Source organism: Danaus plexippus (genome assembly GCF_018135715.1).
Source record: "Danaus plexippus chromosome 16 unlocalized genomic scaffold, MEX_DaPlex mxdp_31, whole genome shotgun sequence".
Taxonomy (NCBI): Eukaryota; Metazoa; Arthropoda; class Insecta; order Lepidoptera; family Nymphalidae; genus Danaus; species Danaus plexippus.
This window is the reverse complement of record NW_026869852.1, coordinates 311,244-336,448: the sequence shown is the minus strand read 5'-3', so window position 1 is coordinate 336,448 and position 25,205 is coordinate 311,244. Positions and strand designations below refer to the sequence as shown.

The following is a 25,205-nucleotide window of genomic DNA, read 5'->3' as shown; positions in this document are numbered from 1 at the left end:
TTCTTTTCCTTATTTGCATCCATTACCGTTTAAAGCTTCGAAAAGATTTTCTTTTTTTCTACTATTGATATTTTGAATATAAAGACAAGAGACTGGTTTTGATAGTGACAACCATTATTATCGTAAAGTGTTTTGAATTTAATAATTTATTTCCCAACATTTTAGAAACGTAATGTATCAAGTTCAGATCCTAAAATGCAACAAGTAAAAATTGTTGTGAGATTAGGTGATAAGAAGTTGAGTATGATAGACCCTTTTCTGTGTATCATGGCTTAATAAAAAATAATCTCATATCTAAATTCGCTAATTAACTATAAGAGTAGTATTAAATTAAAGGAGGTGGCATTTTGCACGGTTAGAAGCGAGTCAGAATTTGATTATTTAACATCTTTATAAAATTTAGTCTTAATAAGTGTTCGAGATACAGTTTCAGGCTTGATATTTATTGTTCGGCGTTTCTTCCAGTTAATGCCTACAAAATGGCTAAAGCCCGTAATTATAGTTTTCAGATACAGGTTAATGCTTAAATGTTGCCATTACAAAATTACAATGGTTCAGAATTATAGTTAATTATAATCGGTCATATAAATAATTGCAAGGATTATAGTAAATTATAATTAGTAAGGCCTGGATGGCGTCACTTGTAACATGAATGAGTTTCGAATGTCAAACTTGTTAAAACACAGAAATGCTGTGCCTTGTCAGATACAGATACTAAGATACTATCTGTCTCCCAGTACCAGAATTATATCAGTGTTGTAGTTATTGCAGTTGTAGTAGTTTCATAGCCAAAAAAATATAGTTGAAGTCCATTTTCAATGAATAGTGGACGTATTTATTTTGGTATAAAAGTAAATGTCTAGGAATGCGATTTTCAATGAGACTCTCCGCTTTTATCTCTGACTTTTTTTATAATAAATTGATTATAACTTTCATTAATTATCACAGGTCTGTAATACTCTACGTGGCGTATCTTTACCATCATTATTCTGCCACTACCGTCGGTCTTTTATAGAATGTTAGTTTTGAACTGTTTTTTTTTTTAGATTGAACAAATGATCAAATTGTCATTCACACTCTGAATTCAAACGCGCTGCCTAGATTTTATTTCATAATAACGTGTGATTTTTTTATTTATTATTTTTATTATATATTAAAGTTATGAAATATAACTCTTAAGCAATTTTTCGAAATAATGTGTTTTAAATAAAAATTTGTTTCTCATACCTATGTATGCCTTAATTTTTGACAGTATATACGCTATTTCTCTTTCAATTTAGGGTAACAGTTCTGTATGCCTTTGCTTTATTTAAGGACTACTAATAACGATTTTGTATTTTATTTTCATTAAATCTTCTTAGTTTCACCTTTATTCGTCTTTTCAACAAATGTAAGGATGTGAATTTAGATTCATTCCATTTAAAAACTGCACTTGATGTATTTGTAAGATTTTCCTTACATTACATTCCTTATTGAGGTGGTAGAGCCTAGCCGTGGTCAAGTTACTACAGCTTGAACATGGGCCGGCTCGACCGGGGAAGTTCCACCCTCTCACGGAAGATAGGCGTGAACCTGTAGTGGCTGTGTTTCGTCCGAAGAGTGAGAGAGCCGGTTGCCCTTTCCCTATTCCCACCCTTTCCTGTCATTTCCCTATTCCCAACCCTCCTTTTTCCACAATAATCAAGGTTAGCAACGCATCCGCAATATTAGAATTTGCGGATGTCCTTGAGCAACGGTCACTACTGCCCATCAAGTAGGCCGTCTGCTCGTTTGCTACCTTTCACAAAAAAAAAATATCTATATATGCTTAACCCCAACTGAAAGAAAATCGTCGAACGGGTCTGAATTTTTGCGTTTATTAAGTAGTAAAAAAAATGGTTCAAAAAGAACCTGTGTTACTTTTAAACATTTATCATATATGCATCAATTACAACCAAGGGATTGTGTAAATAATAAATAATAATCAAGTTTCAATATTTTATTTACTAAAGAAAAGGAATACATTTTATCCTTTGCTAAAATATTTAGCATATATTAATAATATTTTAATGAGAAAATGATCATAACATTTGTAGACAATGAAGTAAAAAATACAAAACAGTGCCGAAACGAGCGCATTTCATATTTTGTACATCAATGCTTATACTATGTGTCTAGTTATAAAAAATTGCACTCTATAAATACGGGCAGCGAATATCGTGTAACAGTACTATCACTGCGGTTGCTTTTGCATTACAATATAAAACTCCTACTTAACCTATGGAGTGTCTATAAGCAAAACGAATACGATCAACGTAATATATATCCGTAGTACTATGAAAGGTATGTCATTAAGAAATTATCAGCCATAGAAAAAACCACTCAAACTACAAACGGTTACGTCTCAGAATGCGGTAACAATGTATAAAGATAATATGGAACATAACTCTGTATATTCAAACGTAGCTGGTTAGTTTGGTACTAGTCGCTAAAGGCACACTAAAGAAACTCTCTAAGGTCGGGTGAGGTTGGGATTACAGTCGTTAATACTACAGATGCAAGTAAATTTACTTAGGCACTTCCATAGTTACCAAACCCCCGTCTATTTTATGTACGATGTTAAGAATCAGAAGTAGAAAAATATTGCATGCGCTTTAACAGGCTTCCTTTGACAATGAACACGATGAATGCCACGATATGGTAACGAGACCACAGATTAAAAAAAATTAATAACTTGCTAACAAACAAAAGCACATTATTTTTTTTAATTTCACTGTAAGTGGTACTTAAAAAAATAGTGAAATAAAGATAGGAAAATTGCAATTGCAAATTGAATTTCTTTGTTTTTTTTTTTAATTTTATGAGTGGCATATATCGCGTCACGTCATCTAACGGGCGCAGCTACCCCTATAAATAAACTTCAATATATACACGCTATAAAACCTAATGTGATGGTAGGTTTGAGACGATGTGAAACTATTCACTTACATTTCAATAAAATTATCGATTCATTATTATCTGTTATTACAGATCATATAATAAAGTCTTCAATTTCTAACACTAAGGCTTCGTCTCAACACAAAAATTAAGCGGTCTATATAAACTACAATCTAATATAATTCTCAATATTTCATAAATTAATAATTTACGCTTAAAACGAGAGACTTTCTAGGCATGTAACTTTAAGAGTATAAAATGTGGTTCAGTAATTTTAAACGTAGAAATGGTTATTGTACATTTCTTTAATATTACCATTTTTAATTATTACAAAAAAAAAAAACAATTCTTAACAATCCTTCCTTCAAAAATGTTTTTCGCGCTTATTTCTAACGCTTATGCTATTTTACTCGAAAGTATAAATTAGATTACAGAAACCTCTATTTACATTTACAAACTATCCTTACGTATCTGTCAATTTTTTTGTTTTATAACGAACTTTTAAATTGGTTACGTTGTTTGCATGAAATATAATAAATGAAGTAAGAAAAAACATAAATATAGAAAATACAATAATTCAAATGTCGAATATATGAAGTTAGATCAAATAAATTATTTAATATAGAACAAAAACCTCAAGCTCTCCAACAAAATAACATGACACATAAATTTGGTAAAATGTTACGTTTAGATTTTCACATCTTATATAAAAAAAATTGCTGTTAAATAATTCATCTTCAATCTGGAACCTATACAGTTGTGAGATGTTCGTTATTCAATTCATACAGATAATGAGACGCGGTGTATATTTGAATTCAGATATATTGAATAAATGGCCAGTTTAAAAGTACGTTACCGCTAAAAGCGTCTATTATCAAACCATTTATATCAATACAAACAAACATGTGCGTATTATCAAAATATATACGAAAATTGGCAGTTACGTTTACAATTAAAAATAACAATACATTTCACTAATCAATACGTTAAATCGATTACTTCTATAAATAAATAATATATTATTTAAAAGTTATGGCATCTTTGGTATAATCATGAAAAAAATGTGAGTATTGTAACAAGGCAATGTTTAGAATGCCTTTTCATTTATTATTTATAGGATATTTAATATATTATATAAGTTATGCGTTTCTTCGTAGTTTCTATTGTAATAGCTAGTCTAATGTCCTTATCAGTCCAAACTAAACACCAGTGTACCGTTTACACGGGGTTAGTAACACGCTCGAGCACTGGTAAGACAAACTCATGCGAATATTTATTCTGATTTTGTTGTTAACTTCATTTTTAACTCAACTTTTTCTATAACACCAGCACTCGGGTGTAACTACGCCGGTCAGAACATCGCACAATACAATCCTGCCACACACACTTAGGCACTAGTTCATTACAAATAGAATTGACATTTCTTTACACACATTAAATTGTCAACAATTAGTGGAATGAGCATAGACTCTTCGTTACAAAACAACTCGCTAGCTAGTGTTCAAGCGTCAGTTCATAAAGCAACAGGAAAGTTCTAACAGATTGTAACATTTGGCCCACGTGTCTGTTTTTTTAATTTAGAATCGACTGTTGACTAAAAAAATAACATTAAGCCGTGGGTATACTGTCATCTTTCATATCCAGACGAAACGTAACATTATACCCGCAGCTCAACCTCAAACTATTTACACGATCGTAAGATCACAGAATCTTTACAAACGGCGCACCATCATAGCCGTCTTTACTGGCAGCCGTCACCGGTACCGCGATCTAAACTATATATAGATACATCACTAGTTCTATAACATTATCGAATTATCAAAACGATCTCCTATATATCTAGATACATCCATAAGAAGCACTTTAATCAATGAATGAGTATCAGGTTTTACATATTTATACAGAGTAAATATAATATATAGCGTATCTCTCCATCGATATATTGAAAACGTTACATCCTCTATGTTCCGACAACATACTCCTTCCATACTGGTTAAGCCATAACATTTATCATATCATTATTAAGAACCGGATATTACACGTTAATATTAAAAGCGAGAGCGACTATCAAATTAAATAAATAATGTTTAAGTACATATCGAATAGTTGTCGGAACATAGATATTTTATTTTTAGAAAATTCCTCACTATACGTTATATCGTGCTACTATATTATTAAAAAGCGATTTGTGGATTCATTGCATCCTTTCATTATAACATCTCACAGTGAACTCTCACGAATGAAAATATTGCAATGATATCCACAACACTACCTAGTCATCAACATGGTACCAACAAAACTTATATTTTTTACCTAAAAATATAAGTAAACTATGTATATTCTAAACAATCTACAGTATTGTTACATTTATAGTACATCGTACATGCATCGTCATTATATTTCCGTCATTAAAATAAAATACAATATCGTCATAAACGTAGATGTCACGTAATACACCGCGTCAGAAGTGTCACGTTGACGACACGTACATTTCACATCAAGTCGTAACAAACATGAACAATCTCGGCCAATAGAAATTCAATCGAAACGGCCATAAAATATAATATGCAACTCACATGTATCACACGGTGGAGTCGATCCAACGATTGTCACAACGAAACCGGCTGATAATCTCGCACTGGCCAGGCAGCACCATCACATCAACTAACTCACATTAACGGACGGTCGGACATCGCTTGTAGTATCGTAGACGGTAAACGAGCCACCAGTCGGCTTCGAACAACAACAACAATATGAATTTAAGTCCTATCACAAGTCTGGTAAAGTTCGTTTGGGGCGAAGCGCTAATTGCGGTAGATGTAGGCGCAGGGTTGCGGGGCGGGCGGCGGCGGGGTCGGGGGTCGCTCTCCCGAAGGGGACGGCGAGGACGACGGCGGAGACGGTGATGACGACGACCCGCTAGCAGTCCCCGAACACGAGCCGCTACTACGCTGCGACACTGACCATACATATTAACTTATGTAAGAAATGTTATTTCACAACAATTATTTCTATGAAACGAAGACAGAAGCAATGTTAAGCATTCATTTTATGAATTAAGATTTCATAAACACCAGTTTATTTGACAATTATCTATGTAGAAGAAGCAATGTTAAGAATAAATGTTCTTAATCAAGATTACAGCCTTGTAGTGAGTGTAGACTTTTGTATAGGATAAGATTTGACATGTAAAAAGTAGGGATAAGGATATAAGCTTAGTGATTGTATTAAAGTTTTCAGTGGTTTTAGATTAAACTTTTCCTAAATATATTAATAATTAATTATAATATTTTATGAAGTTAAAGTTTGTTTTAAATACCGATATATTGGCATGCTTGGTGATTACACTGATTTAAGTTAAACACAATAACTTAAGCGGTGAAGCGAGTGGGACACGTTATCCCGTGGGTCGCGGGTTCGAATCTATTTATGAATATAATCTGTATATACCCAATGTATGGTGATGGTGTGTAGTATGCTTGTGATGCATTTGGTGCGCGTCCGCCCCGCTTGTTTCTCAGAGGTACACCTTCTTCACTGAGCGCGTGGTCGAGAACCCGTTGTCGTTACCGCGACGGTAGCCATCGCCCTGCGGTCCGAATATTCCTGCGTTAACTGACATCCCGCAGTGAATATGATGCATGAGAATATGGTATTAGTGAGGCGTAGGTCGTGACGGGCTTTGACTTACGGTTATAGAACGAGCCTAGCTCGTCACGTGCAAGCGGTGGTTAGTAATGGTTTTAATGGTTTCGTTTAGTTGCCAAATTAAGGTTGCACAAGGTGAATAATTAGGTTAGTTGTGAGAAATGACAATAATATGTCGTGATTGCAGTTAGAATGAATTTTGAATGATGATTTGAATTTTTTTTTTGGACAAACCTCTTTTCTTCATAAACCGGATATCTCTAGAATCTATTAATTCTATAAATGGTATAGGGAATTATTTATTCGTAACATTAATAAGCAAAAATCATTATCAAAAGTGCTTGGTGCTCAAAAAGAACGTACAACATACATTTAGATTAGATAAAAAGATAGAAATAAAGTCTGTGGTTTTCGTAAGAAGAAAAAAGAAAACCGCGTGCAAACATCAAAAAGGGAAGTGTTCAGTAGTGTTTAAAAAAAAATAGTTAAGAGCTTTAATAGATAGCTTTGAATGATATAGAAGCTTTGAAAACAGATATTGTAATATCAACAATTATCTATTGAAGCTCGGAAAAAAATCCATTTGGATGATGGCAAAATATGTTTCAATCATCATCATCATCTAAACGGTATAGAAAGAGAAAGGGGCACAACTGACATTGACCTGATGAGAGCGAAGCGTTCCGAAGTTATCCCGACGGTAGGCGTCGGGTTGGAACTGGAACAGGGTCTCGTGGTGCGGGTGGTAGGGGGGATGCTTCCGAAGCGTGGCGCGTGGTGAGGCTGGTTTAGGCTGCGGAGCTAGGACAGGCTCTGCGTACGTCACCTCCTCGACCTGTTGTAGCAGCTTCGGCTCGGCTTGGATCCTTGAATTGTGAATATATAAACGATATATTGACTTAAATTTATTTACTCTTTGCAATATTTTGTATAACGAATTTAAATTTAACTAGAAAATGAAAAAAGACACTTTTATCTTGAAAACTAAACGTTATGGCAATAAGTGCTAAACGAATTTCTACAATCAAAAATAAAGTACAAATATATAGGCTAGTTATTTAAGGAAGGTCACCTAACGGAAGAGGTTAGATAGCTAAAAGCAATACGTCTAAGAACTATATTGTAACACGTCTGGCAATATTGAGACAATGATCAAAATCGCGAACCATCCAGACAATATTCATATACTATAATATAATTAGCCCACCTGTTAATATTCTGCCGTTGCTCGAAGTATTCATACTCAGTATCAGGGTAGGGCATGTTGTCATCATCGTCCTTCTTGCACCTCCGACCACAGATGTAGCCAGCAGCGAAGCCAGCGCCCAGCGCTGCTAGAGCCCCTGCTGCCACTGCCAACGCCAGAGTCTCCACTGAATACGCTGCTGGTGGCGGATCAGCGGCTAGAACTTCTGGCCCTGGATTCAAAGGTTATTGATTACGTTTTTATTGGCAGTTGAGTCGATAAACTGAACTGTTTTGCATCTCACGGAAAATATATTTTTTATATATAATTAAAACTTCGTTTATATCATTGGTATTCTTGATATAAGAAGTTTTTCTAGATTTGGTCCGAACTTTTATACTATATAATACACATTAAACTAATATGAAACTTAATTTGGTTTAAATGGTTTGATGTATTTTTTGTGCCTACCTTCATTATTATTGTTTCCATTCTTGCCGTCTTTATCCTGCACTATGTTGATGACTTCACCCTTGTTTTCCCCGGGTGGGTCGTATAGCCCTGAACTAAGGCCGCCAACAGCACCCGCGTCTTTACCTATAATATACATAACAAATTTTCATAACTAAATCAGTTTCGATCCCTAAAACATTATTACTGAAGCGAATGATTTTTTTACATCACATCAGAAAAAATTATTGTAGATAAGATTGTGTTCTGTATACATATAAGATAAAAGAATGAGAGTCATTAAAGGCCAATAAAGTGAAAATCTTTATTAAATACTTAAAAAAATATATTGAATGTATAAAGGGCTGTTATAAACTGACTGTGTGGGCAGGCAGCGTGGCTACCAGTGCTGACACTTTGGTAGAAAGAGTTCTCATCCAACCATCTGCTGACTCCGTGTGAGTAGGAACGACACCGACCAGCCTGCTTATCCCACGCACAGTACGGGTCTTGAAGCGCCACACACTCACTGAGGAATAAAACATTTATATGGAGATATATGTACATATGTGAAATTATAAATTTTTTCTTGAGTGTTTTAAAAGTCATGGATAAAGTTCGGCAGTCTTTTTTTTTATTAATTATAATATTGAACTGATTCGATTCGACCTTAGTATGGTGGAAGAAAAACAAAGATATTTTAAAAATTAAAGTTAAATAAAAAAATATTTAATACATCGACATTACAGCGAAGTGCTAAGATTGTAAAAATAAATACAATAAGTATAATCGACTCACGAGCAAGAGCTGATCTTATCACTGGAGCATCTATGGAGCCTCAAGCTTAGGACCTCTCTATCAGAGACAGCTATCAGTCTGGCGGCGTCTCTACCAGCTCGAGCTACACGAAGAGCTCGTACGGGAGAGCCGGCAGCGAAGGCCTGGAGCTCCTCTACCACCACCGGGACCGCTCTCTTGTTAGAGTCGTATGACACAGCGTTGATGGCCTTTATGATCTTGCCGTTATCTATGTCAAATAAAAGTCACATAAATTCTATTCTGTATTGTGTTTATAAATGTACAGCTATTTCTTGATAGAGAAACTTTGTGGCTTTCCATGTTATTATTAAAGTTGAAATATTAAAATAGAAAGGGAAATAAGTAAAAAGATTTTTAGCTACTGAAATAAAAAAACAAGCAAAAGTTTTATGAACTTTATGCGTAAGTTACACGCATACGCACACAGAGGCACAAGTAAATACACACACATACACGCAATTTAAATGTTTATAATATTAGCAGTGTTTAATTTGTTTACAAACCTGTTCCAATGAACAAAACGTCATACGCCTTCCCGCCTGGAGTCTTCACTTGCGGATCGACAGCGATTTGAGTGAATCGATAGCTGGAATTAAATATTATGATTATATTTAATTATAAACTTTTAATTCCGATTTCTTTAAATGTTGCATCAGCTCAACGTTATTCCCTAGTTTCGTTTAAATTTTTTGCATTGAAGTATCTTTCCAGATTTGGTGTATACATAAACAAAAATGCAAGAAAAGTATTGCTATCCCATACCCTTTTTTGTCTTATAGTAGTATTCTATAACTACAGAAATTCGAAATTTTATAAAAATAATCTCAATTAAATATTTAAAATAATATTTTTTTTCGTTCCTAATATTGTTATCGATTAAGAATTATTTATAATAAATCTTTCGATATACAAATAAGATCTAAAAATATTGACATGTTTTAAGACTTACTGGAAGCTTGTTCTAATAACGATTGGTTCTCCGAAGAAGGCTGGCACTGATTCGTCCATCAGGGCGTGAGTTTTGATGAAGTTCAACGTCTGGTCCGGAAGCTGTCTGGAATCGTTGTGACATGTACCCGGTCGGGGTTCCGGCACCTAATAGACAAACATACATATACAACGAGTTCGACGGTTTCACCAAAGATATTCGTTTCTCGCTTCTAACTTGCGTATATTTAATTAAAATTTTGTTTTTATTTTTTTCGTTTGCTTATTTTATGGTTATTGTTAATGGCAAGATTAGATGAATTTGTCTTCAGTTTTTCCCTTGTTCCCAGTATGAATGAGTTTTTGCGATCGTTCATACATATCAAACTTAAAAGTGGGCAGAAAGGAATACGTGAATATAAATTAATATTTTGTTAAATGACTTAATATTTGCGGGGAAAAACTATTACAGTACAGTATTAAGATAGGCGTTGCTTTTTGTGTTAAAGTTTTTTAGTGTTTTGTTTGCAATACTCATTTTTATATTTAATTTCTTGCGTGCCGATGAATATTCCAATTCTATTACACTCGAACAAATTAAAAATAATAATCAATATATGACAAAGCGATAATACACATACTAATCATATTTCTTAAAAATTTGAGATCAAAAAGTAGATCACTAACCTTGGCGCTATTAACTGGAAGCCAGTTAGAATTAATGGCACTCTGTTCCTTAAAGGTTCCCTCGAATGTGTCAGCTATGTCCTGCATACTGAACGCACACACAGCACTCCCTGATATACTGTTCGGTGGAGTTGTGAAAGTTCCATATATTAGCTGGGCATTTAGTCCACCGTACACACCTTCTATCAACTCCGTGGTTGATTCTGTAAGACAGATGGAATATTTTTGACTTTACTCTCTTCGTTATTACGCTCATTATAGTAAGAAAGTCGGTATATTTTTTATTAAAATCAAATGGGTTGTCGCGAAAATGTTATATAGTCATTGAAGCCTGTAGCAGTTTTAACACTTACGTATCTCATTGAAGTAAAAGGGGAAGTCCCCGGCCACAGAGCAGTTGAGTCTCGACTTCAGGAAAGAGGTCCATCTTTGTTTGAATCTGTGAGGACCGCCGCGATCGTCTCGACAAACTCTCGCCACTCGAGAGAATACCGCCTGGGGTTCACGATATACATATATTTAAAAACCAAAACGGTAAGTAACATTTTTTGTTCAAGATATATGCTAGATTAATCACTAAGATACTAAGTTCTCAATAACAGTAAGTTCAGTAATGTAAGCAATTCAATTTAGGTTCAAAATTAATTACGAACAAAGATGTTGTATAAAAATCGAATCGAAGTGAGACATATTGTTTTGTTTGTGGTAAATTTAAGTGACAGAAATACTGTATCAGTGCAATATAGATCTTTATTTTTCTCACAAGTGATAAAGAATACGTCTTTAATGCTTGGACTGAAATATCATGATCAAAAATATATATAGTTAATGTATATATATAACCTATAACCACTTAAATATATACATTTAACAAAATCGATTCATAAGTTTGTGTAATTTTTTAACAAAAACATATAGAATTTAGAATATTCTTTGCAAATATTAGTTAGTTATTGGTCACAAACCTTTCCACAGTTGATGTACTCGACAGCGGTCTCACGGAAGAAGAAATACACGAAATTACCGTGAACCAATGAATTCACGAAATCTGGTGCTGCGGGCAAAATAAACATCATCACCAAACAGGGCGGTAATGGATAACGTAAACTCATAACCTGATCTATAATCCAGGGTTGACAAATAATAAATAAACATATGAATTAGGTAATAAAAACTACTATCGCCTACAGATGTCAAGCTTTTCGTGGACGTCAATAAATGTCAGAATAACGGTACCATTTGCTTTGGTTTATTCAATGTAACTCGCAGCCCTAACAGAATTAACAGTGTCGATAATTTTAATACAATCCTAATCTCATTTACCGGCTGTCTCGTTAAATACCAACGGCGGGGTGTATCAGAATCGTAAATTGAGTTAATTTGACGGTTGTGTATCTGACATTTGTTTTCGAAGGCGACGGAGTGGACTGGATACACTATATATGTGTATAGAGGATCTATTTTACATTTAGGACTTAGAAAATTGACAGAGACATGGCATATACTAAAGCTCGTTCGGCAGACTAAAGCTGATTTTATGAATCGTTTAACTATTAGCAGTTCGAAAGAGTTTTATAATTTTCCAAAACCGAAACTTTCTCTATTGAAGAGTTCGTAACTAATAACGCTAGATACATTTCCATTCTCATAAAAACACGTATAATAAAAGTATCATAAAAAGCGTACAGTCTATTTGCTTATTTCTGTTAAAAAAATATTTAAACAAACAAAAAAGCTTAAACATGCTTTAGTAGTGAATTATTTAGTTTAGCTGTACATTAATATTGTATACAAAGATAAATTTATTTACATATAAATTGACTTCATAATAAGTTCGTATCATTTGCATTAATGCTAGTTACATTAATACAGTTATAGTTCATACTTTGAACGCTCATTCATTATTAATTTGATTTAGAATGGACTTTCTGTGTGGCTAGCACATCCAATTTCAGTTTATATATATTTAGAAAGGAGTATTTATATCAGACGCCAATAGTTTACTGTAGACAATAAGATAGACATAACCTTAAATTGCAATTTCATTTATAATCTACAAAATTGAAAGGGTTTAAGAATGTTATAAAACAAAAAGTTCATTCTTCAACATTTCGTTCGTATATTTCCATGACATTGTTGCTTTGAAATGTTGCTAGAAGAATATCTTCTCAAATATATACTAGATACTATTTTAGTTTGGCAACTAAAAGCAAGTCAATAAATTTACCATTTAACGTCATAGAGTCGTAGGGCTCTGTTTGTAACGGTTCCCTGTAGATAATTGGCTCCATTCCACTGAAATCCGCCACTGTCCCAGAATATAATTCCGCATCTGAAAAAAATATATTCATACACATATATAAACATTAAAATTGACACGATGATAGCTATCAATAGTTATAAATAGTTAGAACTATTCATAAATTAATTACAAAAGTGATGTGTTCGTAAATTGCAAGTACAAAATTATCAGAAATGATATCTGTACCTCGCAACGAAATTCAATAATTCAATATGCTTGGTAACGTGCATAACATGCATTCGGCTTACGTGACTAAATTTAACTATTAATTACCACTATTTTAGTACAAAATTTATGGCTCGTTTTGCCATTAGTTGTGTGTTTTACTAATCTGAATAGCTGTTTTCAACAAGCACTTAAATATAATTATTATTGTTTTCAATAACTATAAATCGGATAAAAACATCGGAAAATCGGAATTATTGTAACTGAGCATCTCGTAAATATCAGAGGAATTGCCTACTAACCGTACCTTCCTTTGTTTCAAGTTAAACACAATACGTTCCAGATGAATTTGAACTTTATGGTGTTGTATGTAAATATTGAAATGGTATGTCGAATTCAATTCATCGCGATCCTCTATGGTCGGTTGTGCCCCGCAATGTACCCGCATTGCAGTGCTTTAGTCGTTAAGAGAAAACCATTGCAGTAATAGTGAACTAATATGTAGTGATTAACGGTGTACTCTTAATTGCTATAGAATGTACACGGTCTTCGGAAAGTTCAGTAGCTTCCTTGCGCCAAGTATTCTAGAGAAGTTTTGGACAAATAGACTTTTAAATTAAATGGTAAATTTTAGATATTTCCAACTTCATTAATATATTGGAAATGATAATAATATTAAGATATAATGCAATACACAACTAAATAAACTGACGATACAAAATGTATTGTTTTATAAAACAGAGTTGCAGTAGCGCAGACACAGCCAATGGTCCCATGGGGCAGCGCTTAATTGGTCCAGATCAATAGGAGATAACTAACCGGCAGGATAGTAATGGATGTATACTCGTATACACAAGTGCTTAATATATCTTTAGGTTACAATAAAAACCTTTTTCCGAATATGTATCCACCATTCTCTTTGCACTAAAAACGAACCTTCGCGGTTAATTCCAAATGTTAAACTACTTCTAGGTCTATAACGTCTGTTTCGAAACAATTACTTACAGTGAAGTTAATTTAGTTAAGTGATGAATGTGATCACTGAATTAACTGTTTATGGCTTAATAATATTAGTGTATGCACTTAATGTAATTACATAATGATGTTGTTTAAAGCATGAATGACCTCGCATGCCATTCGTTATATGTAGTGAAGATATGACGATAGAGGTGATTATTGACTTTATATTAATATTCGTCATATTATTTATTATTTAAATGTGTATGAAAATCATCCAAAATAGAAGTAGTCTCCATATAATCCAAACTTTGATAATAATTATATATCTCCGACTGTCATTTTTGTTTGATGAATGGGCATGAATTTGCAAGGGGCATGAATTTACGTTACCATGTAAAGAAATATCACAAAAGGCGAGTAATTGATGATGTTCGTTGCTGTTGCATTAAGTGCTAATTTTGGGGTTGAAATGTTATTGAATAGGCGGATAATACTAATTTTAATTTTATACCTGAAGTTAGTTTTAAATTTACTTATTATTCGTATCAGTCGATAGTACTATTTTCATAGGAAACAATATTCCACAGTCGCCAGCGAAGCTCCTATAAGTTACAGATTCAAACGATATTACTCTGCGAGGTGCTATCGAAATCTCTTTCAATATTGACTATTTACGTCGCTCCATTACAGCTCAGTCGACCGCAGCAATATAATAGGATGTTAACGTGTTCTTGGACACGAATAATAAATGGTTTCTTACAAAGGTGAGTGGGAAAGAAAATTATGTTTGTTTGTTTGGGATAATCCCCCTCTATCCAAGTTATGTACTTCTCAAATAAGCACACAAAGGTCGATGAGGAAAACGCATAGAAAAATCTAACTAAATATTACCGGATCCGTTGTGGATTTTCGTCACGATTCCAGCTTATTTATGACTGTTCAGTGTAACACGTCTTATGTTCCGTATTTTATTGAGTTGCTTTTGAGAATTATGTATTATTTGAATAATGTATCTATCATGTTTGTTACATGGAAGGTCTCCAAGACGCGGACTCATAATTTTTCAGGATACACATTTAAGTCTTTATCCGGACACGTAGCAACTCAACACTACATCATCCTGTATAGTTGTCACGTTATAGAACCAACTCGATCCCTTTCGACGCAACAATGAGTGTCCATTGTACGCCAGCAGACTGTGAAAGTGGATCCGATCGATATAAAAAAGATTTCGTTCCCTAATTTCCTGACTATCAGAATGCCATGACAGTCATGCGCCACATTCATTGTCAAGATGAGACATAGTAATAATGGCTTACAAAACATATAGATAAAAAATTTTGTACTCAAAACTATGGTCATTATATAAGGTCAGAATTCAATTGAAAAAATAAATAAATACAATGGTAATAAAATAATCCTGCCTAGATGCTAAAATAATCTTTAATAAAATGACAATCAAACATAGCGCAAAGACTAATGTAAAGCTTGATGCATACGAACGTAAGACTGAATTGTGACCCTGAATCGCTTAGCGCCAACGTAAATCGTGAGAGCGGCTCGTTGCTTTTCGCCCATTCATTTGGGGCTTATTCGTGCGCAATCGGCTTTATAGTGCCCCGTGACGTATCACGTATACTCACTACTGAATCTGACTAATTGCGGATTCTTTTATTGGCTTAAGTTTTAACTGATGCAGGATCTTTCATAACAGTCATGTTTAATGACGCTTGTATCAGAGGATATTTCTCTGAAATTCTGTTTTCGTTTCGTTTTGCGACTAAGGCTTACAAAAACAAAATATAGAAATATTAAAATTTAACCTTCAGTTTTTTTCTTAGCAAAATACATACTTTTTGCAGCCCTTCTTGACTAAAATATATTTTGAATATATTAACTTCTCTGTCTTCTTTCAAATTTGTTTCAATATACGTAAGTGGAAAGTTGACTCAATATTTAAGTTCTATGCCTTATCCTGTTCAATAATTAATGGAAGTAATAATGTTTACAAACCTGCGTAAACAGCAGTGGAGTTATGCTCGGGGTCGTATGGACAAACAGCTTGACCAGATTTCTCCTTCTCCATGTGGTATGAGTCGCGTTGGACACTGTACTCCCTGCAGAACGGCCTGAAGCTATTGGTACCACAGACCAGCAGTCGCCCGGTACCAAGAGACACCAGGACTCGAATGTAGTTCTGACAGCTCTCCTGTTATTAAGGTATTGAAATTATCTACACACGTATAAGCGAAAATATTAGTTTCTTTAGCTTAAAAAAAAAATCGTCTAAGTTAATGATACATTATTATTTTGCATAAAATTTTAAACAGAATGTGAAATGTATACATAAAATTTTAGTTGCTTGCTCTAAAAAAGACATAACAAATGACTTTTTATAACAAATTATTTTAGTTAATTGTCTGTATTAGTTTGGTTTCGGTTCGAGTAGTAACATAAATCGTTTCAGTAAATGTTCTTATAAAGCAAAGCTATTCCTACACTATTCGATACTACATGGGTAGTCATATAACACACGGTACATGTAGCAGGAAAAAAGCTTTGTTTTCCCTGAGCCCTGTCACTCGCAATTTAGCTTTGTTCCATGAAGTCACTGTGTCTTATATGCTATTACCCGCCCATGACGGGAGCGATATCTTGAGTTTTTATGCGAAAATGCGTATAAACGAAGAATCATTTGTACGAGATGTTGTTAAGATCTGATTTTCATGACTTATTTTAAAGTTATTTTCACTATTTATTTATATACTTTTTAATTTGTCATGCTTATGTAAAGTTTATAAAACTTGCATAAGATGAAATTTTGTATTTTTAAAACAAGATGACTTAATATAACGGTGTATGATGCTGTATTGACAAGAAAATAAAACAAAATAACAACAAGAAGCAGTCGAGAAATGAATGTGATATATTCAAATCTCATCGAATCAAATATGAGGAAAATTCCGTCTCAATAAATAGCAAAAACAGGGGCAAGTCCTGGAAATGTATCTTGGAAGGTCTTGGGGTAACAGTGATCATGCTATGAACGCGGATATGATTACATTTGCATTGCCATACACCTCTAGATGTCCAACCGTAATTCTACTCGTGCGAGCGGCAGTCTGATTGCCTGCCTCGCATTCACAGATATATGAGATACTTCTTACAACTTTGATACATATGAATTCCGTTCCACATTCTAAAATTCATTTAAAAAGAACGTTTCGTGTGTATTTATTTTGAATTGTATTTTTTTTATTCATACTATTTATATAAAACACTATGATAGTAAATCATTATGTCATGTCGGTCCAAACACAGGTTTGACATAAAATTTTGGTATAGCAATGCGAATGTATTTCAATAGTGAAATTTATATTAAATTATGCTAGGCCCTGGGGATTAATATGTCAGTCTGCCACCTCTGGGGCAATAATCCCGACAATGAAGACATGCACCATATTTTAATTTGATATATTAGATACTATACTGTTAGATTTAATGAATATAATATTTGACAAATTATTAGACGTTAATTTGTCCTTTATATTGATAACGAAAAAAAATTAATTTAGGCTTAAAATAGCTTAGAATTAAGTGGGTAATAATGCATTTTTTTTTAAGAACTTAGAAAAAATAAGGTATAGAAATTTACGAGTGTGAGATGTTAAAGTTAATATAAATAGTAATGGGTTCACTTTACTGAGAATTGATTAATCTTTGTTACATTGAATATATTTATTCTATAGATTAAATACCCACTATCCAAAATTTTATAACGTAATATGAGAACTGTAGTGAGTTTTATAGAAATGAAATTTATTCTAAGTAAAATATTTAAAAATCAGCCCCGGCCGGACTATCCTATGTGACTAAATCCCATTCTGATTCAAAAGCTATAAACGACAGCTGTCTCATGCGAGCCAATAACATGCACTAGTTAAATTATAAGTTATAACAGAGAAAAATAATCAATATTGCAACAAATACAATGAAATAAAATGCGTGTAATTTATATTTCTTCTTATTAAATTTTATTGATGTGATAGAGCTATTAGACATTTATGTGCATTAGTCTGAAGTCCTACTAAAGCCATCAAAGTCACAATCATCTTGTAACTAGATCAAGTCACAGCACGTCTGAGTATTGACTACTTCAGTGCAGGGAGCATGAATTTCCGAACGGAGTAGTACTAGTGATACATTGTATTGTAAACTATCCTACCGAGGAGACGCTCCTAGACTTGATAATCTTGTCATGATAGCAATCCGAACTCATGTAAACACCGACGACGTACATTTAAAACACAATAAACACATAGCTTTGATTTTAATTTGAATTTTCATTCGGTTCTGTGAATGGAACTCTAAAAATAATAAAAAAAGGTTTAATAGATTTGTTAATTCATCAAAGAACGAAAAATTTTCGATTGACGTATTTTCAATTCATTTTTAACGTTTTGCTTATATAAATTTGATGTAATTTGGACATAGAAACGAATTTCCGCTCGATTGGCATTTTAATTTGCCGGTATTCGTTAGATGTTCGGTACGAGCTATATGCCAGTGGCTCCAAATTCAATTACCCGCAAGGTAACATTGCCATTGTTTAACCAAGTTATTGTTCTATTGTATTAAAATCTGGTCAGCTTAGTTTATTTTAAATTTACAAACCGTATTTGGGTTAGACCCACGTTCGGGACTACACAAGACAATCGTCGTTTGTGTACACGGATCCAAATATATTAATATTTGTTATCAAACCTTTTGTATGTTAATATTAATTAAGGAATATCATTTTGTGATCAAAAAATCAAACGATATGTACTCATACCTCATCTTTTCCTTTGACGACGCACATTTGAACGTCCGTCTCCGATGAATACCACACCAATCTTCTTTGTTCTGTCAGATCCGTCAGGCTGAGGTTATACACTACATTTCTGTAACAAAAACACACATAAAAATGTGTAATATAACAAATATTTCTATAAAAAAAAAATCCAATAATCAGTCACAAGGAAAAATTCTAATATATTTCATAGATTTCTTTGACCCGGAGCAATGTAATCGCTTATTAAACTGGAGTCTAACTAGAGCCTTTGAGGTATCTATTTCAACCATTAAATTGAAATGAGTATACTGTAATTACTAAGGAACTGAGAAAAGTGGTAAACTTATTTCACTTTCCGCAACGTTAATTGGTTTAAGATAGTGGCTTCGTATAGATTCGATATAAAAATTGATTATGATCCTGCTTCAATACTAGGGGTCCACATAATGTAATTCTTCTTCGTCGCAAGAGTCTTTGCAGACTCGTCGTGGTCATCACGTATCAGTGATCGGTATACATATGATGACTTTCCTTGGAAGAGATAGTTGCAGTGGTTTCCACTTGCCTTCTGCACCAGCACTTTTTTGGGGCTATTTAGACCCTAAGGCTTGCCTTGCTGTAGCTTGTTCAACCCAGTGGTTCAACTCAGTGGTGTCTAAATACTCTTAGAAAGTACATATGACTTGGAAAAGATCACATTGGTACTTGCCAGGTTTCGAGCCCACGCCCTCACGTGTGAGACACGGACCTTATAACCTTCAGGCCACCACGACTTTTTATAATGTAATATAATTCAGGAATATTAAGTTTGCTGGAAGTTGTTACAATTCATTAAATTTAGAAAGCATGTCTGCGTTAACGTAATTGCTAAAGTCTCGCTTCTTAATTAAGATATTTTCATAAAGAAATTACTTTGAACTTCAACAATTATAATACGCCAAATGGCCGGTGTGACTCACCTACATAATGTTTTTGAGATTGAGCAGGCTTAGGTCTGTAATTTCAACTGATACTCTGTTTGAATTCAGTCCCAAGTTGGAATCGCTATTTGATTGTTTTATTACTGTTTATATTGAAGTTTATGCTTTAATTGAAACAGATTCAGAGTCGCCGTTTATAATTGAAGTTCTACACGATAAATTAAGCGAGTTCTTTGCTGTATTCAAAAGATATCCTATTAGCGATTATTTTAATGAAGACACTTATTTCGTTGATTAATCAATCAATCAGTGTCAAATAATTGATGAAATAATTGATGAAATGAGTACCTACGTGAGTAAATTGTTCCCAGTTAATTATCTGGGACATGTTTGTGGTGGCGGTTTTAATCAGAAAAGTTTTTGGCAAAGTTGGAAGCATCCCAGATGGACCATTGCGCCATGCATTTCATTATATAGCCAATGCATTCGCACATTTACATGACATTGTAAGTGTTGTCGCTGAAATTTCCCATCATAGTTTATTGTTTCCGTTTACATTTCCCCTGTCAGAACACAAAACGATGCATATGATATTACTATTTTTATATGCAAATCTTGAAACTACTTTTTTATTGTCAGTAATAAAAAAATGTCTTCATTTCTATTTTATTACCGTCAAAGGAGACGCTTAAGTTGTTTTGACGGTTAATTTAACATAAGACGTACATATATTGGCGATGGGTTTTTTTACATCACCCTGTAGTTACATTCATGCTTCACATGCAACATTTGGATAATGCATTACCGGGCCGAGGGATTTCTATAAAAGTAGGAAAGTGCCCATAATTTGGCAAGAATATTGGGGGAACATTTGTAAGCCGGCTCCCATCCATATTTTATGCGCAAACTGCTTTTTTGTTCAGTTAACGAAGTGGGATGGGCCAATCAATTTACTCACTCTGTAACTAATAATCCCGTTAAAGGAGAAGTGTGGTAAATAGATTTTGGGAGATCAACACCAATTAGGTATCTGATTATATCCCATTAGGATTGCTATTGTATAAAGGATTAGTTATTAACTGTAATAATATTAAGATTATACTGTTTATCAAATTACACGTTATTTAATATATTTCCTATAAGTCATTTTATATATAATAACGCTCATAAGATACAGCACAAAGGCTGTATTCTCTATCAATTATGCGCTTCAGTGATTCCCGCCAAAAGCCCGCGGCCATCTTGGTCCACCAAATAAACGCAATCTATTATTTAGACGTTCATGTTTTTTGTTGGCAAGACAATTTCTAGTCAACGCCTGATTGATGATTTGAGTCACAATTACTTTTCGGTCTCCATTGGGATTTATTTTTCTCTAAGAGTTTCCTTTCTTTTTGCTGACATATTATTTCAGAAGATATTGGGGCTACGTTAAAAAAAAACCTTTCTTGGATAAAAATTGTAATACAATACGTATCTCAGAACATGAAAATTATTCAAAAAATTGCTGCAACATTCATGTCAGCCCCGGATAGTGTAACGCTATGTTTATTCTACATACATAATTTTTTCCAAACAAATAATTCCTCATATGAAATCGCATGTGCCAATCAGGCTGCCTCATCAATAAACATGACTGCCACAGTCCCAATGATCGAATCGAAATGGAAACATCAAATACGGCGACGCTTTTAAAACGAGATTTACATATTAAATAATATTATTGGTAACTTCAACAGCTTGTTTGCCTGTCTGATCGTTGATATGGTGTATTTAGTTTATTAAGGGAAATGATTTACACGACCTTATGATACATTTTTGTAACATTAAACATCGGTTAATCTAATCTAGCTGCAGATAATATTGTTATTGTAGCGTATACAAACGGTTTGGACAAGATAAACAATAAAAATAAGAAGTTTTGTAATTTCTCAGCACGTCGTCTGAAGAATTTGGTGAAATGCGGACCTCTGGGATCAGTGGCGCATGGAGCACTAAAACAGCGTAGGGGAGATACAGTACTGTCGACAGAATAAATTATTAGTCGAGCTAACAATGTGACTTTATCTGGACAACATCCCCCTTCGATCTGATGTTTCCATTTGTAATCACAAAACTACCTTCTGAAATCGCCCCGGGGTACAATAAGGTAAAAAGCGTCTGTCTAATCTAGAGCAATACATTTCCACTAATTCTCTTCGGGAGTGGCTGTATTTTTATTTGTGTTATAATTTCGCCCAATTTGCATATTTAGGGAAGTTGCAATTGGACGCCGGCTACACTTTTATAGTATTGTTAGAATTATTTTTTCTAGTTACCTATATCAAACTGTAAAATGATTCAGGCGTATTCACATTGATTTTACAACTTGGAATATCTTTGTATAAATTTAAAATATTGTATACATTTTTACAAATCAACTTGCATTATTCATAATATTTTATTTAAATAAAGCTGCCATTCAATATTTTTACTTGTGAAAATCTTACAAAATGCGGAAAGCAGTACCTGTTTAGAATTGAATATGATTTCTAAGCTAATCCGAACGAACTGTGATGCAATTTGTTTGCATCAGTCGACACTGTTTCGATATTGGAAAACTTTACGAGACGTTTACTTTAGAACAATATCAAGAAGAGCTACACGTGCTCCCTGAATTCAAAGCTCATGACATAGAAAGGACATGATTTGTAACAAATTATACTGGTTGTTTCATGACAGTAACTAATTTATATATTTAAATCAAGGACGTATAAGAGTATATAATTCTGTACTAACTTCTTGGACTGTCTCTGTTTTTCTCTCTGTATTTTTAAACTTTTTCATATTTTCCTATGACAACAAAGACGTGTTTGCAATTTCTCTTATATTTCTGATTTTCACAGTGACATACAGGTATGTCAGTATAGTTTACTCCACCTAACGGTATTCTAAAGAACGTATTTTTATCAAGAATCTACAGATGTGAAATATTTTTCAACGACCGCTTTATTTGGGCAGATAAGTTATAAGAGGCAAGTTTCCGACGTTTGTCATAAGCATTTGACTGTCAAATGCGCTCTCACGTGGATGCTTGATATACGGCAGCCATCTTGCCAACGTTTTTACATGGCGGCGGGCGTCAATATTGGAAAAGTTCTGGCGCGCCATGGTCGAAGAATTGCTCTCCGCGTGCTGTCGAGATTTATTACAATTGTTTCTGAACAACATTTATCACTTATTCAAGCGATTTATGACTTCTTCGCGGATACTCGTTTACAAATTAGCGTGGATTTTATTTTCTTGACTTGCCACTTAAAGGACTGACTGGTCTATATCATTCCACAATATGAGGTCCGGAAATATGACTCAAACTGTCTTATAATTTACTTTTCTCACAGCATATTTAGTTTTAATATTTATTGTAAATTTTATACTTCTTGAAAAACCATTTTTGGTCCAAGAACTGTCTTTACGCTATGACATCTTAAAAAATCATCCATGTTAACCAAAAACGAGAAGGTTATTGTTAGAAGTTAGAAGATAATCATAGTCTCCAATACAATTAAACTATAAATACAATTTGTGAGAAAAACCTAATACATAAACTTGTAAACCTGTGTTTATTTAAAACATTAATATTAATTTCCGAGCGTTTTAGTTCTGTTGCTGTTTTATTTGTGTAGTAAATTTACAAATTTTGGTTTAAAAATTGGTCCGTACGAGAAAATAAAACGTGATGAAGGTATTCACCCAACGTTTTATTTACTTAACGAACTGAAACGAATACCAAATAACAAACCGGATTGACTTGTATAAAGTCGGTGTTTGCATACCATTTTGTTCATACATATGTGTTTAATATATGTACATACTACTGTATGCTAACTCTGTTTGTCGGTCTGTTTGTTACGTTTTCATATTTTATATATAGAACTAATTTTGGTATGGAGGAAGGTAGGAATTTAAGAAGGAAAAAGGATACAAGAAGTTTCACCAGAAATCGTCTGGAAAAACGCAGTGACAAACAGCTAGTTCTTTTTAAACACCAGTTTCTACTGTTCTAAGGTTTTATTACATAGATCTGTTGTTTTTGGGAACGACAAAATATATGCATGCATCTTTTTGTGCTAATTTTCTTATTTAACAAAAACAACATTTGTTAAATAATAAATTTTAAATTGAAATATAGAGGCTATTTTATTATGTCATAATCATTTTAGAACAGAAATTTCGAATAAGAGCATTGTAATGTACAAAGGTACAAGACTGAAAATCCAAATATTGTTTTGCATCCACAATATTCTCTAGTGAGCACTCTCTTTACTACACTATACAAAGACTACAAAAGTTTTTATACATTATTTTAAATCTTCAATTCCATTATCAAATAAAACTAGCCATTTTTCATTGAATTATATATCGTTAAGGGTGGAATTAACGAGCAGAATGGAATTTTACGCAAAGGGAAATGTAATTCTTTACTTTTATGTTTTTGACTGCTACCGAATTATAAGTAGCCTCGTTAATATACTATAGCGGTGTTAAAAAATATATCTAACGAATAAATAATATCAACCGTTGAGAATAATAAAGTTAAAACAATAACGCAATACATTATTACAATAGGAATTCTTAGCGGTTTAATTAAAATTCAGCCAAAGATTGTAGTATTGTTGTCGTTCTGACATTCACTTGATTTATGACACTACAATGAGAAGGGTTGTTGAAATTGATGATGGAATTTTTGTTGAGGAGTGCAAGAAACATTAATCTGTCTGTGGGATATTAGAATTATATTAAAATTATGAATCGTGACATATGTCAAATAACATCAAATTGTATGCTAGCAATATGAATAAAATTAAAATGTTTTTTTCTTTATGTACGAGTATTTATAAATTACATGAAAAGGTAAAATGAAAATACTTTTGGGTATTTTTTTTAAGTTTTTCATAATGTGTACCTAATCTTCAGTACTAAAACCCAGCAAGCCGTCGTAGTAAACCCATAGATCAGTTATCAGGGCGGGGAAGGAACTGTAAATACAGACAAGGAGATAAACATGTATACGTAGAAGATTTATAGAATTAAGTACGTGAAATATTACGAAACTTACATTTATTATTAATAAAATAACATATAATGATGAAATCTGGGTAAGTTTTCTTTTCTTTAAATCTTATCAATTTATAGAATTCTTCTTTAGTAATTTATTTAAAAAAACGCAATCGTAATATCTTAAACATAAGTTTTTAGGGTACTATTACGTATATCTAACAAGAACACAATAATGACGTCCTGTTTTATTTATTTTCACAAATTTTGTTTACCAAGAAAATAAAGTTGCGACTGAAGATCTTTATAGACATGTCTAAGCATAATTTACCCACGAGACTAAGGAAAAATATG

The 25,205-nt window shown here is 33.3% G+C and overlaps 1 protein-coding gene across 2 annotated transcripts in view; it reads right to left on the bottom strand.

Annotated features, from left to right (window-relative positions):
- Positions 1–1,963: 1,963 nt before the first annotated feature.
- Positions 1,964–25,205, bottom strand: part of LOC116771838 (semaphorin-1A) — a 211,917-nt gene continuing 188,675 nt past the window's right edge. Inside the window, exons 4-18 of one of the 2 annotated variants that reach the window (XM_061528299.1) lie at positions 18,895–19,003; positions 16,074–16,269; positions 12,861–12,965; positions 11,599–11,687; positions 10,987–11,128; positions 10,634–10,836; positions 9,969–10,114; positions 9,523–9,605; positions 8,999–9,227; positions 8,581–8,729; positions 8,222–8,347; positions 7,772–7,982; positions 7,223–7,430; positions 6,367–6,505; positions 1,964–5,875 (exon numbers count right to left, since the gene is read on the bottom strand). In XM_061528299.1, the coding sequence (XP_061384283.1) occupies positions 6,434–6,505; positions 7,223–7,430; positions 7,772–7,982; positions 8,222–8,347; positions 8,581–8,729; positions 8,999–9,227; positions 9,523–9,605; positions 9,969–10,114; positions 10,634–10,836; positions 10,987–11,128; positions 11,599–11,687; positions 12,861–12,965; positions 16,074–16,269; positions 18,895–19,003 (2,068 nt within the window). In that variant the 3' untranslated portion in view covers positions 1,964–5,875; positions 6,367–6,433. The remainder of the gene's footprint in view (positions 5,876–6,366; positions 6,506–7,222; positions 7,431–7,771; positions 7,983–8,221; positions 8,348–8,580; positions 8,730–8,998; positions 9,228–9,522; positions 9,606–9,968; positions 10,115–10,633; positions 10,837–10,986; positions 11,129–11,598; positions 11,688–12,860; positions 12,966–16,073; positions 16,270–18,894; positions 19,004–25,205) is intronic. The other variant, XM_061528300.1, reaches the window with a different exon arrangement.